The 16,043-nt window shown below is 34.8% G+C and overlaps 1 protein-coding gene across 2 annotated transcripts in view; it reads left to right on the forward strand.

The window, feature by feature from the left end:
- Window positions 1–816: 816 nt before the first annotated feature.
- Window positions 817–16,043, forward strand: part of LOC132132123 (stAR-related lipid transfer protein 13-like) — a 56,712-nt gene continuing 41,485 nt past the window's right edge. The window contains exon 1 of one of the 2 annotated variants that reach the window (XM_059544400.1): window positions 817–881. In XM_059544400.1, coding sequence (XP_059400383.1) covers window positions 857–881 — 25 coding nt within the window. In that variant the 5' untranslated portion in view covers window positions 817–856. Of the gene's footprint in view, window positions 882–14,926; window positions 15,388–16,043 lie in introns of those variants that run through there. The other variant, XM_059544398.1, reaches the window with a different exon arrangement.

Genomic DNA, 16,043 nt, shown 5'->3' on the forward strand with positions numbered 1-16,043 from the left:
TTATACTCAGTACTGATTATGAATGATTCCCATGTATCATTGTATTCACATACATGAAGTGCATAAAATGACAATTCTTATATAATAATAATATATAATCAAATAATTATACATTGTATCAAACAAAATAATATTGTTTAATATATAATATAAATAAAGTATATATTATGATGTTTTTTTTTATTGATCTCTTACTTGCTAGTTTTTACTGGACTTAGGCTGTCTCTCCACTTTGTGCAGACATATTGTAACTCTGGAATCAAAGACTAAAATAGTGTTCATTGATTGCTGAGTGAGATCTCTGTCTACTGGCTCTCTTGTGTAATTGGAGTCTTCAATCAATAAGAAAGTGCGAGATCAGCACTTGCTGGATTTCCGAACTGAAATAACCTCATCTGCTCTCAGGATGAGAATTCCTCCCCGACCTCCCCAGAAACTCACACTTCCAGTTTAGCATTCCTGCTAAACCTTTTCTGCTTCTTGAAACACTGGCTTTAAACAGCCATGTTCTCTTTTATGGACTGTAAGCCAGTGTAAAGTCAGCTATCAATGTTGGAATGTCGATGTTAGTTGATGATGCTCGTTGAGTCTTTAAAGGGTTGAGTTCTCTCGTTTCTCACAAGATAAAAAAGGTATTTTATTGCTATCTGTCTTAAATTAACTGCATTGCTGATGGCCTTTTGAACTTTGATGGTACATTTGTCATGTCTTTACTTTTTGAAGCAGTTTTTGTGGCTGCACTCATGTTTTCAGTTACTCTCTGGAGGTCAGAGATCGCAGGTGAAGTTTATCTGTGGTCACTTTCTGTATATTGCCAGTGACTTATTTTTTTCTTCCTTAGGAGTCAGAGGGGGTGATGATGATGAATTCAGACTCAGCAGGTAGGCAGACCTTTATTTTAATTCCCACTTGCAATCCTGTTTCTATTCCTAGTGTTATTATTTCTTCCTTTTAGATTTGACTTCCTTTTCCTTTTAATATTTTCTGTTTCAGTTTGTTTTCTTCTGTTCACATTCAGTTTCCATTTAATTTTCTATTCCAATTATTTTTCTTGTTTCTACTCCTATTTCAATTTCCATTCCATCTCCACCTACTTTTTTCACCTTGCTTGTTCCACGTTTGTTTCTCTTCATGTTCTTGCTTCCATTTCTACTGCCATTTCCATTCTTGTTTCCTATTTCCACAAAAACATTTTCTTTGTCGTTTCCGTTCTAATTTCTGTTCCTGTTCGGTTTCCAGTCCTATTGACATTTCCTGTTTCCATTAAAAAAAAGTTCCAGTTCCTATCCTCACACTCATAGAAGTACTTACTCATTGAATATCCCTTCACAAGCATCTATTTCCATGCATTTCTGGGAATGACTTCTCAGGTCTTTCCAGTATGTCAAAGCTCAGCTTTCCAAAAATAATGACAGGCTGTTTTCACTTTATGCCACACACGCTGTTTAAAAAACACACATTCACACTGAACCACCATACCACAGAAACCACACAGAGAGGCCTCAAATGAACAGATGATAATGAGTAGAAATGAGAGAAAGTTTTAGATGCCTATTTTTCCATGACTGTATCTCACTGTGTATCCATGAGGTTGTGGTTGCAGAAGGTTTTGTGATGTCCTGCTTAGCATTGTGAAGTAGTTTTTGTTTTGTTCTTCTGTGGTGTCTGGAAACCTGAGCTTGAAAGTCTGGAGAAAGAAATGATAGTTCAGAATGTTTTTAAAGGTGGTTTGATAACCGTGTAGAAGCATGTAAAACAACAATAGAAAATAGAATGCGGTTTCCATGTCAGCAAAATTATTGTAAAACCAATTGCCAATGTTTTTGTCTGTTGTACAAAGAAACTATCCTCTTTGTAGGTGGGGTTTTCAGTGTTGTGATTGACAGTGTCAGGAATCAGACTTCTCAGACACTAGCCTGTATTGTGTGTTTATAAAGGACTCAGGTTTACCTTGTACTCCCAGCAAGACAGGGCCATTATCAGGAGTTGCATCATGTTACTGTTATTGAGCAGCCTTGTTGAAGTATGTGGATGTGTGTAATGGGCCCCTGGAGGCACCCCTGGGGTCAGAAGTCATGCCACTCTTGGCCCTCTCACATAACCCTTCTGGTGACATGCACAGCATGTGTTTTAAAGTGTGTTGAATGCCTCAGTGCTGCATATATTTGTAGCTAGACTGTGTGTTTTTTGTGTCTATAGGTCACATGTCATTGTGTTTGTTTTGCGATGGATCATGTTTTAGCCACTGTAATACTCTTAATCTTAACTTTGATACCTGAACCGCTGCTGTTTGTGATCACGTCTCTGTCTAACACTCCTGAGACATTTTTGAAGCATAATAGTGTTTTCCAAACCCATAGTGAGCTGCCTACATGTATGGTTTCATAGGCACACTACTGAGACAGCAGTTATGAACTGCTATCAGTATAAAAGTGTGTTTTAATTATTGTTTATTAACTGATAAATGGCATATACTTTGCTCTTTTGTATTATTTTGTCTAAATTAATAATAAAAAAAATCTTTTGGTTTAAATTCCACAAGTGAATCCAGGCATCAAAACATTATAATGTGCAGTTTTATGAATGGATATTCATTTTGAGATTTGCTTTTATCAGCATTTATTTTATAAGTATATTTAAAGATTTGGAGTATGTTTGAGTTTAAGTGACTCTAAGTGAGTGTTAGATGACAGTAAAGGTAATCTAAATGTAAAAATAAGAATTGCATTAACTCCTCTGAGTTAAATTTAGCTCCTGCCTGCTGTAGTGTGGAGCAGATGCACCGCCTGTGTGTTTGAGGAAGAATCTGTGGGGCATGAGAGAGATATTGATGTAAATGGCGCCATTAAATTTCCCATTATGCTACAATAAAGCAGAAAGATATTCAGATTTACAGGAATTTTACAATGTTCAAGGACTGTTGTTAAGCATGACACAGAGCAGAATGCCAAACCATGGTAAAATCCTTGCATTGAATGGCCTTGAATGCCTCACACTGCCTAGGAGAGTATGTTTGCTGGTTAATTTAAGGCAAAATACTGTACTGTACTCAATATTCTATTTATATATGTTTACATTGTCCATCTGTATGTTTTTATTTATTTATTTAAAATATTTAAATAAATAAAATAATAGACATGAATGTTCAATAAATTTTATATATTTTAATATTATATTTAAAAATATATTTTAAACTTTAATGAAAAACTTTTTTAAGCCTACCAAAGCTGCATTTATTTGATGTACAATGCAATGTTATTAAAAACAGTAATATTGTGATATAATATATCTGTTTTTGATTTTAATATATATAAAAAGGAAATTTAATCCTATGATGGCAAAGCTTTATTTTCAGCAGCCATTACTCCAGTCTTCAGTGTCACATGATCCTTCAGAAATCATTTATTTGTTTATTAAAAGGCTTAAGAATCTGGGATAAACACAATATAAATCAGCATGTAAGCTGGATGTTGTTGCCTTTTAGACGTGTGTCTTCTCTTCTTGTTCTGATAGAAATCTGTGTTGACTGCTGTTAAGGTGACGCACACCATATATGTAATGGAACTTCCCAGACTCTTTTTTTCTTGCGGTCCATGTGTGGACGATTTAACCCCCAACACATCTCACCCCAAGAATTAATATTCTGTAACGTATTATCTTTAGAGATGCTTAAGAGCTTACAGACCACAGTGATCCCAAAATTTTGATTTCATCTGCACTAATCCAATCCCTGTGTCCCTATGACCTAATCCCCCCCCCCCCCCCCACCTACTGTATATTGTGTCCCTTGTGTATGTGTGTGTATCATAGTAGTGCACAATCAATTCTGTCATTTCTTTCTTATTGAATGAGCGTTTTTGTGTCCAGGTCTCACAAGAGAGGGAGAATGTTTTTTCCAAGTGTCCACTAGCTTGTTTTCCATTGCCTTAGGACATAATGTTTTACCAAGCAGATTTGTGTGTGCGTGTGAGTCTGCATGATCTTTGGTGGGTGGTTGTTTGGTGGCATGTATGTGTTCGTGCATGCTTGCACATTAATATTAATTACATTCTGCCTCTTTGTCAATGATCTCTTATTAAAATCGACCAATCAAATATCTAATGGCATTTTACATTTTAATACTGTTACTAGGCTGAACTCTTCTTTATTGTTAGTAATAGCTGTGCTCACTTTCACTCCACACATATCTGGCGTCCTCCAGGTCATGTTCTCAGGCTTATATTTCACTGTTTGCTCTGCATCACTTATATGTATTTGTCTGCATATGTGGAGCTTGGAAGTGACAGTGCATGCATAGATATTTGGCCTGCCTGGGTCAGGAGTATGTGTGTGTGTGTGTGTGTGTGTGTCTGCATACAGCAGGTACAGTAGAAATGCAAACCCAGCACATGAGAAGCCCTATTTTCACAGCAGTGATACTCAGCAAAGACCCAACATGAACCTGTGACCTTGCCATTCTTTGTCTTTCTCTGTATTTGATCATTTATTGAAGTATATTGAAACTATATTGGACATATTTAGATGATTCGGTATGTTCTAATTTTAACAACTTTCTTTCCTAGTCATATTGGAACCTTGGAAGGTTCTTTTTTTTTACAAATATGCCAGCAAGAACCATTTTTGGTTTCCCAAATAACTTTTCAGTGAACAGTTCTTAAAAGTGTGTTGCATTTATTCATAGTATAGTGAGGGTTTTAATAATCTAAGGAATTTAGAATTTTTTTTTTTTTTGCTATAAAAAATATTTTGTTAACTGGAAAGGCAATTTGAAGAACCTGCATTTGTAAAAGTTTACAGATGTAGATCAACATGAGGGTGATTTAAATATTTTCAGAATGTTCACTTTTTCCTTAAGAAATGATGACGTTTACAATTTTATCAATTCAACCAGAGTAGTGTTTGGCCTCCCTAAATTATCTCAGAAACCTGATCAGAAATGCAGAGTCTATGAGAGGCATAATGGCTATTGTCATGCCCCATTTTTTTAAGGCATTTCATTCACTGAATTTCTTATCTTGACAGAAATGACAGACCAGTGAAGCTGTATACACTTTTGCAAGCTGAGTCTATCATCAAAGAGGTTTTCTTTATTCAAATAAATATCTTTATATTGTTTTGCTAAGTAAAACATAAGTGCTCTTAAAAGCATTTCATCACAGATTTTGCATTCACATGGATTCCCTCAAATAATCTGCAGTCACTGGAGAAATTAATGCTCTTAGGAATTTTCTCTATAAATGTCACTGTCCTTAGAGGGAAATTTCTCTGTGCTTTCAGTAAATTCATAGATAATATACAGGCCCATAAAGCAAGTGCTGCAGATTTCTGCAAAATTGGAACATCTGTCATTCATATCCATCATTCTTTGTGATTGCATTTATTCACCGAAATGAAAATTCTTGGCTCAAGCCAAAATCGAACAAAATGAAACACTGGGCCCAAAGCTGAAAACTGAACACAGTTTTTTTCCCCCATGTATTTTGCCAGTTTTTTTCACCATTACATAAATTAAATAGCCAAAATGTGCTTTTTAATGTTTTGTCTTGCTTTTCAAAGAAATAAATAAACAATTAGAAAAATAAACATTTAAAAATATTTACCACTGAACATTTTTTAACATTCTAGCAAACATTATACCAACAAAGCACAATTTTACTTAAAAATTTAGTTATAAAAAGTTAATAAAATAATATTTTTTGGCCATCAGAACCTCTTCTTGAATCAGGCATGTTTTTTTTTACTGCAGCCTTGCTGAGCAGAAGAAACTTCTTTTAAAAACTTTATTTTAAAACATTACAGATCCCAATTTGAACACTATGTGTGTATGTTATAATAAAGGTATTAGCAGAGCTGTTGTAATTATTATTATCACAATTATTGTCTTACTTTTTATTTTTTCAGAACAACAGTAAAATTACAATACTAACATTTATGAATGTTGATGATTTTATGAAAAAATCATAAAAATGTGAGCAACTGACGAGTAACACTGTTTCAGCACAGATTTTACTTGAGCTTTGTACCTTGAACCCTGGTTAACAAGCAGATCTGCTGCGAGCGCTTGTGCGTGTATTATAAAACATTAAATTCTGCAGTTTATTTTCTAATTGGTTAAGGCTATTTCGCGATTTCAGTCATCATACCGTAACCAAAAAATCACCCCTTCCTCTTCTCATCGAAGACATGCGATGCAGTACTAAATAGTGATTTTTGCGTCCTTCTCAGACAGATTAAATGGTTCCACACTGCTGACATGTGTGCTGCATTATAAAGAGTGCACGCCTCTCACTCTACGGTTACGCTGGTTGCTATTTGATAGCGTCACGTCATTATTCGATATAATTTATTCTGTCTTTTCTCTTATTCCGAATAATTTAGATTGTCGAACATTTGGTGCATCCCTAATTTGAGCTTTGATCGTGTATTTAGCTATGGGTTTAGTATTTGTATAAGCAGCTGAAAACATGCATTTTTAATCAGAAATGTTGTTTGTGTGCGGATTTTAATGTTAAAGCTTATTTAAGGCATGTAAGATATTTTTATAACATAAATCTGTGTAAACACCAAGGTGTTACAATGTTTAGGAGGGATGCACACATTCACTAGTGTCAGGGATTACGTGTGTCTGTGTTCTGATTAGACACTGCCAGTCAGTACAGGACCTGATAGAACACAGAGTGATATTTCTAAGCTCTCTGGCACTTCAGGCATGTGTTTTCCTTGGAAATCTTTCTGAGGCTAATGTGAGGACATGCAGCGGACATACAACCATGTATGATTTAGCATTTTGATATGTATAAATATAAATGTAAAAAAGTGCAATAGTCTGTATGTTGCTGCATACATGCGTTAATGCTTGCACCAATTAGACCAAGTCCAATCAGACTCATCTTGTATGGTATTTAGATCTGATTTAAAAAATATAGCTCAATAAAAAGAGTTGTGTGGGACGGCATGTTTTGCAGGCAGTAAAAAGGAAAGCTCTTGGCTCAGCAGTTAAAAGCGCATCACATTTAACCACACATTGGTGTTTCAGTAAGACGCTATAAGAGATTCTCTAGTGTAAAACTGTTGGATGTTTGTAATAACTGGGGTACGTTTTGAGAGTCTCAGAGATTCCACTCCAGTAGGATGTCAATTTAGTTTGTTTCTAAACAAAGGTTGCTTAATTAGCCTGCTGTGCAAGTGTTGAGCACATTTAATTGGACTGCCAATTCAGTACTCTGAGCTTTGGCAGACAGCCTACTCTGTTCCTACAGCAAACCGCACACACAACCCTCAACCCTCCCATGGAATTATTGGCATCAGGGTGTGTTTTCCAGTCGACTGTGGCACTCACTCTTGCCCACTTGGGTGGCATTTAGATTCCCGGACCCCCACTCCTGGATGGTCATTTGAGGGGTTTCAAACTCCTTAGAGTACTTCAGTAAACAGATCTGGCACCATTTATTCTGGATCTTTTAGTTTAATGTGTGTTATGGTGTTTATTATTATTAATAATAATAATATTATGTTTAGTAGTTTACCATCATAACTCGAATTACCCTTTTAATACATTTTGTTTGTAATATAAAGGTTTTTATAATAGTTTTAAATATTTAGTTTATAACATATAATCTAATCATATATATATATATATATATATATATATATATATATATAGGGCTGGGTGTCAAGTTTGATGCTTTTTATGCACAGACTAAATTGCCTTGATACCATCGAGTATCAAAAAATGTCTTGTCGTTTGGTACCAAATTTTGATACCACTGGGGTTAATCAAGGAAAAACACTAGGTATGTTTGACTTGATGTGGTGTTGTGCAGATCGATCAGTGTTTGACATCAAAGTAGCGCAAATGCAATTTGAAAGCTTTCGATTGCAATCTAATGTGGGATATAATATTGTTGAAATATGTTATTTGTAGCCTTTTATATCAGGCTAATCACTTAACCTGCACTCGCTACACCGCTTTATGTCTTGCCAGATATCTACAAGAGTTTACACTTACAGAACACTCACACACTCTTTTATCTGCCTTTTGCCTCTTGCTGAGTGTTGTGGTTGTGGTCTGTACTAGGCTGTCTGTCTATTTATAGATTCAGTAAACCCTCCTTAGAAATGCAGTCATAGCTTAAACGTCCTCTTTACCTCATAGCTTAGTAAATAAATGGGAGTCTGTAATATTCTCTAATGGATTATGTGTATTGTGTGTAAGTATGCATGTGTGTGTGTGTGTGTGTGTTTTGGACATAAATGAGCACTTTGTACTGCACTGTACTGGGCTACATGCACCATTTGTGTAAGAGGATGCTGTGGGATGACTTGATCATGGAATATCACAGACAGAGAAAAAAAATGTCTGAACCATATATTATAAAAACAAGATCAATTTACCATATATATATATATATATATATATATATATATATATATATATATATATATATATATATATATATATATATATATATATATATATATATATATATAAAACTAATCTCTGATCTCTCTGGCTCATTCTGCATCGGTGAAATTCACCAATGAGATTTTTCAACGGGCCTGAGGGGCTTATTTAGGAGAAGGAGAGGGGTCATGATCCAGCAGGATGTTTTGTCCCTCTCAGTCTCAAGGGAAAGCAGTTGCTCTGGGTGGCCAACACAAACAGTGGGTTATGTTGGGTAGGAGACACTTCCTCATTGTCCATTAGCCATTGTTTGGCCCCAGTCCATCCTCTTAGCCTTAGTAATCCTCACCTCCATGATAATAATCTTGTGCCATTATAAAGTACTTTAGGAACCAATTAAAACAACTCCAGGGATGAAAACAAAGTATTGGTGTGTTTATATTGTGGAAGAGAGATCCGAAGATGGGACGCTGTGGGCAGGGCAGGACTCGACCGAGGCTCCAGACAGCTTCTGACCCATTTTACAAAGGCTTTGGCTCTCTGTTAAATGGTAACCAATGCTGAAATGCTGGTGATGAAAATGATACCATTATTGTTTGCAGTATAAGGAGTCATAATAAATACAACAGCCCTGGTTTCCATTGTTTGTTTGTTTTTTTCTTTTTTTTTCAATGCTTTTTATTATTTTATATGCAAAGAATGTGTTTACATAGAAATCCCAAAGGCACATCCACAAAAAATGTCTTGTTCTTTTTCAGGGTCACAGAGAGGGTGGAAATATAGATTTTTTGTTGTTGTTTGTTTATAAACATTAGAAGACAAAGCCTTAATGGACGAAAACAAAATAATACAACTATTAAACTATGTCAGAATTTTACTGTTGAATTTCCTCTGAAGCTAAATCACCTCAAACAAGATATGTTGTCTTCTTTTTTGCAAAACAGGCCAAATTTTTCATGATTTTCATCACCTCTCAGAAACTCAGATGAATCAGGCCCCAGATTAAATCATTTCCCCACAGAGAAAGCAGCTACAAACCCACAAATAAGGTCAATGAAAACAGCAGGGATGAGTCAGTTGTAGGATATTGGGCATGTTTGGGATTAGGGGAAATTCTGGGGACAAATTTTTGAGCTTGTTTTGTCCAAGAGATGTTTAAAAGATGTGATACATGGTTACAGAATACAAAAGAAGAAGGAAATGGAGTTGAACTTGAATGGGTTTTCCTTCTAAATCATGTTTTGACATTTCGCCTTGCTGACCAATAGAAAGATACTTGGTTTAAAAGTGTCCTCTCTTTGAACTGTGCTCTATTAACCACTACACTATTGTCAATGGAAAACTGACCATTTTGCTCCCTGAAATTTGTGACCTTTATATGGGGTACATTTCTTTCATTTGACATTTTTTAGTTTCAACTGTGATTTGTTGTTATGTTAATCTTTAAAACAAATTGGCTTCAACATTAAAGTTATATTATGTGTTCAAAAGTTCAAATGTTTAAAGTATGAGTATTCTAAAAGAAAAAACTTGAAGTCACTATTTCAAGTTTCTATTTCTATTTCTATTTTCTATTTCAAGTAAATTGTGTTCTTTTAAACTTTCTGTAAATCAAAGAATCCTGAAAACAATGTATCACGGTTTTCACAAAAATATTCAGCACTGCTGTTTTCAACATTTATTATAATGAGAAAAGTTTCTAGAACACCAAATCAGAAGATCATGTGACCCTGAAAAATGGAGTATTCTGAGGAAAATTCAGCCTTGCTGACACAGGAATAATATTTTAAGATATATTACAATAAAAAATATATTTTACATCTTTATATTTTTTCACAATATTTTACGGTTATTTTGATGAAATAAATGCAGCCTTGGGCAAAAGATAATATATATATATATATTTTTTTATTATTTGTTTTTTTTCATAAGTATTAGGTCAGGGCAAAGTTGTATGGAGCTATTATTATGACAAAATGATTTGAATTTGAATTGTGTAAATTTGAATTATATGCAAGTGTAATCTAACAAAATTGAATTTTAGGTTTTTTTAAATGAATATTGAACATTTGAAATTTAGCAAACGTTTCTATGGCTGAATTTTATAGACATGTATTTTCAAACAGCTAGTTTTTTTGTTCTGAATTCTTATACTGCAAATATTCATTTAAAAAAAATTCAGATTCAAGTTTTCAAGATGAAGAAATTCGGAACTTCAAATTCAGTTTTCTAAAATTCAAAGTCAAAAATTCAAACTCAAAAATTCAGATCTTACAGAAAGTAGGTCACAGGTCATCCACAGGGAAGAGTAGATGATCTCAGAAAAGTCGAACAGAGCATTTTGGCCAATTGGGGACTACGGATGTTTTCCAGCACAAACGTGGTGGTGGTTCAAGAGGTTGCCACTCTCTGACTCTGATCATGAATCGCCCGGTGTTGTGTTACATTCAGTTCCGTGAATAACTGTTCCCAAGGGTGGAGTTAACATGAATATTCATTATTTCCCTTATTGTGGGCGTGTCCTGAAACAAATGAATGGAACTGAAAATATCAGTGCACACTCATCAAATCTCTCTTTGATTTAATGGATCATTTTGAACAGGTAACGTAGGGGATTTAAATCCTGCCATGATTTAAAACTGAAAATAAAGTTCTGAAAGGTTGAAACTAAGTGTTCGAAAACTCAAAATCTTACAAAAAAAAGTTTTGCAAGATCGAAAAATAAGATTTGCAAGCTTGCAAAATGTAAAAAAATAAAAATATCTCAGCAAACATTATGTTGTTTTTGAGATTTCCTTCTTCAGAACCGCAACATTTTTTTTACGATGTTGCGCAAAGAATTTTTCAGAGTTTAAAATTTGTCAGTGTTCTCCCACTGTATTAGTTTGTTTTCCAGGTTTGAAACCTTGTAAATGGTGATCTGAAAACTATGTGAAACACTGTGTGTGAAAAAAAGTTTTGAAACTCTGAAAACTGAGGTTCGAAAGGGCGAAACCTATTACACTACATTTGCACTCCTATTGCAGACTATTTTTTCAGAGCCGAGTTTACAACACCCACTTTGCGGAGATACGCCCACACAGTTGCGAGCTTGCGACTCACGTGATTTGTGGCAGCGTTGTCACGCAGCTCTCGGGAACACCATTTACAAGGTTTCAAACCTGGAAAACAATTTAATACAGTGGGAGAACACTGACAAATTTGAAACTCTGAAAAATTCTTTGCGCAACATCGTAAAATATAATTTTTTTACATTTTGCAAGCTTGCAAATCTTATTTTTCGATCTTGCAAAACTTTTTTTTGTAAGATTTTGAGTTTTCGAACACTTAGTTTCAACCTTTCAGAACTTTATTTTCAGTTTTGAATCATGGCAGGATTTAAATCCCATAGTAACGAAGTGTCAATGTTAAGCGTTAATTAGCATTAACTGCAACAGTGCCAAAACAATGGATAGTTTGTGTAATATGATAAATTGTCTTTCATGTTTTGTCTGTGAGCATCCTGTGTCATGCTTTCTTTAATCTTTTTTTTTATATATATAACCAGTTTTTACCAGCCTTCACAGCCCCATCAGTGTATTTATTATTATAAATGCAAATTTACTTCTGTCACATATTTTATCCTATTACTAAGAATTTAAAGTCATGCAACATTGTAAAATGTGAGTTAATTTTTATATTTAAATTAAAAGTCTTTTTAAAATGGACACATTTTTCTTTATTGCATTGAGTTAACAGTCAAATACAGAGCTTAACAGTTTAGACAATCTGAGAAAGAACTACTAATAATAAATATAATAATAATGAATATCATAAGCATACAGATACATTGTATCTGTATGTCTAAGCATACATTGTGTGTTCTTTGACCATAGGCACTGAACAACAACCTCATCATGTCATGTTTAAGAATAGTGAATAGTGATCCATTTTGTAAATAATGTTTAACATTTGAAAATCTTTTCACATTTAACAACTATTACATACAATGAAACCCAAATGTTTCTTTGTCAGCCAAACTCTGTTCTCCTGTCGCTTACCGAAATTAATATCCTCTGAGATTCATTAAAGTTAATATTTCAATAATTTAACAACACTCTTTAATGTTGACAGTTCTCTGATGTGTATTAATAGCAACATGGCATGCAGGTTAACAAATAACATGTTATCTTTAAGTATGTTTACGGTTTAAAATTATACTCAAAAAACGATATTGTAGATCACATAAATATTACATTCATTAAATTTTACTATGACCAAGTACAGAAGTAATTGCTTTATGAATTTAACTCAAATAGAAAAGACAAGGAAAGTTGTGTTAAAGTATGAAGCAATGCAAAATTAGGTGAGTGTCTGAGATATTTATTGTCTCTCGATAAGAACAGCCTCCATGTATGTCCAGTTCATACAATGATCAGCTACTGTACCAGTGACTTCAGCTCTCTCATCCAGTCTGAAACAGACAGTGACTTTACATGATGATCAATATATGTGGAAACATCACAAAAGCAAATCAAAGCCATATTATAACATTGGTGATGATGAGACACATGATTTCTTATCCAAATGTAAAAATAATATTCTTGGAGTAGCTGCTGACCTATGTCCAAGAAGACTGCATCAGAACACTACTTTAAGGTTTATGCACAGTTTTATATAACCAATTAAAAATTAGATTGAGTACAATATTGACATTTCCACTGCAAGAAAATTGTTTTCAGGAGCCTATGTATGTGGTTTATTTAGGTAACAGAAACACTGGCTACATACAAACTAAACTTTTTATAAATGACACAGGATAGCTAGCCCATAGCTATATTTATTAGGCGGCATATATATTTGTTTCAAGCATTGTCATGAATACATTGCAGTTATAGTCACCAGTAGCCTAACTTAACTAATCATACTATTCAAACAGCAATTAATGCCCCACAAATGAAATGTATAAAAAGCTAAACACATAAAAAAATATGATTGCGAAACTATATATCCCAAGGTTAGCATAGGTTATTCGCTTATTGTTTTTCTGTGTGCCTGCAATCAATCAAGCAAATCAGCTTACAGACGATTAATATTACGCAAACTGGTAGGGTGAATACTGCAAGTGGGACACTTTCTGATAATTTATATTCTGCATACTTTTTTATTATGATCCAAATGTCTTAGCCGCTCATATGATACTATTCTAAATAGCTTAGGAGCTCTACTATAGACAATAAAAAAGAAAGAAACATTAAACACAGGATGGATGATTCTTCCTCAAACACACAATGACCCCAAACCACATTTTTCAAGGCGCTACTGTCAAACTGGGACACCTTTATTGGAAAACTGGAACACTTAAAACACATTCAGTTGTTATTCAAGTGTAGGCCTTATGAATTAAATACACAATAACAATATAAACAACAACAACAATATAAACATCACTTTTTTTAAGAAGGGGTGCAGGTACAGCAGATTCAACCCACCCCCTCCCTCGCCTGCCCACAAAATTTTATATTGGGTTAAATTTATTTCATACAAATTTAATAAAAAAAAAAGTAACCTTCATTAACATCTCTTCTTGTAAGAATTAATTGATTGCTCACAGGCTTAATTTCATTTCTGTCTAGTCTGTCGGTCTCCATGTCCTCTTTGCTTCACTTTGAGAAAATGGATGTGTGGCGGATGTCACGGTGAATGCGTGAGAATTGGCGTAGTTTAAGTCAGTCTTTGTTGAAATATCTAGCTAACTAACTAAATGTGTGAGGGACATATAAAAAGGGAACTCAGTTCCTCCATTAGAATGACTTGAATGGCTGTCCCAGTTTGCCAGTAGGCCTAATACCCTGTCCCAATTTAACAATATGCTATTGGCAAACTGGGACAGTGTCAAAATCGCATTAAAAAAACCCAAGAAGATTAATATGAAAGTGATTTTTAAAAATTCTGATTCACCATTACATCCTATAACAAAATATATAACAATTCAAAATGATCCATGAGTTGTTTTATTTTTATAACCGTAACATTATTTACCTCAGAATGCTGTCATTTTACTTACCATCACAGTTCACTGCAATGTTGTTAAATATGATGTGCCACACCCCGGAAGTGATGTCATAGCCACAGATTTTTTTTTTATCACATACTTGCTACTGATGAGCTCAGTGTTGATTTTTAATAAAAAAAAAAAAACATAACCATATAAAAATATAAATTATTAAGCTTAACTGTCCCACTTTACCCATTGTCCCACTTTACCAGTATTCACCCTATATATATATATATATATATATATATATATATATATATATATATATATATATTTGTGTGTGTGTATATGTAAATATGTATGTGTATATATGTGTACTTGTTAAAAATCATGTTATTTGTCATGTACCCAATTTTTACGAGATCCCAATGTTAGGATTTCCTCTATCAAATTGGATCAGAGAGAGAGAGAGAGAGAGAGAGAGAGAGAGAGAGAGAGAGAGAGAGAGAGAGAGAGAGAGAGAGAGAGAGAGCGTTATGCTGTAGTGAGGCGAGGGTACTATGCGGCTCTGCATTGCATTAGTGCTGGGAGTTCACACAGCTGTTCTCGCTGTCATATTGCGCTGATTAGAGACGCGGGAAAACCTCAGGGAGCATGAGACCCATCCGAATGGATTCTGCGTCCGATTCAGCCTCGTTTCGGAGCGAAATATAAACACGTTTCGCTTTTCTCCTGCTGCAAAGTGACGCAGCGCCGCGTATCAGGTGGAGTGACGACAGCTGCGGCACCAGAGCGAGTCTGACCGACCGACCGAGCGAGCGGCGGATAACGGTCCTGTCAGAGGAAACCCGGGCGCGGTGTTGATATGTGTCACCGTTCACGATGACAACGAGCAGAAAGTCCAGCAAACTGCAGATTCGGCGGTCAATCAGCGAGCAGCTGCGCGACTCCACCTCGAAAGCCTGGGATTTACTATGGAGAAACATACGAGAGAAGCGACTGGCAGGTCAGTGACAGGACACGAATGAACCTTTATACGTTATATATATATATATATATATATATATATAACAATGTATCGTCTATTTAATGATAAACCTACTGCCATGCGAGCCTCGGGAAGATACATTTTTTAGGTCATTGTAATTTTTTGTCCTTGTGACTGAAATGGATTTTAATAAACTGCCATGTGATGAATGCTTGTGCTGTCTATAAATAATTAAAATCAACTTTGACATTGCGCTCCACTGGGTCTGTTGTGCGCGAGAAGCCGCAGTTGCTCTGTAATGTCATTAGCTGATGTCTGCTGCCTCTCACTCAACTCGATTAAATGCACTGCATTCCTCCACAAAAACTAATCAGGACACTCGAACCATGTCACGTTTTTCACCTATTTAAAATATTCTTCACACTCTCAAATGTATAGTATGTTGTGGCGTATTATGTTTTTTTCAGTGTATTTCAGGAATTTCCTGTTTGTTCTCCTATCTTGATAGTAGTAGCCTATAGTTGAATATGTTGGTAGTATAATATACTTCTTAACAATTTTAACATTTGTATATATAGTAGCAGTAAAGTATAGTTTTCATACACGCTCAAAAACGAATTCTGTCTCGTTTTACACCTATGCTATTGCCCTCCATAGTCTTTCATCAGCTTTAT

The sequence above is a fragment of the Carassius carassius genome, chromosome 49, assembly GCF_963082965.1.
Source record: "Carassius carassius chromosome 49, fCarCar2.1, whole genome shotgun sequence".
NCBI lineage: Eukaryota > Metazoa > Chordata > Actinopteri > Cypriniformes > Cyprinidae > Carassius > Carassius carassius.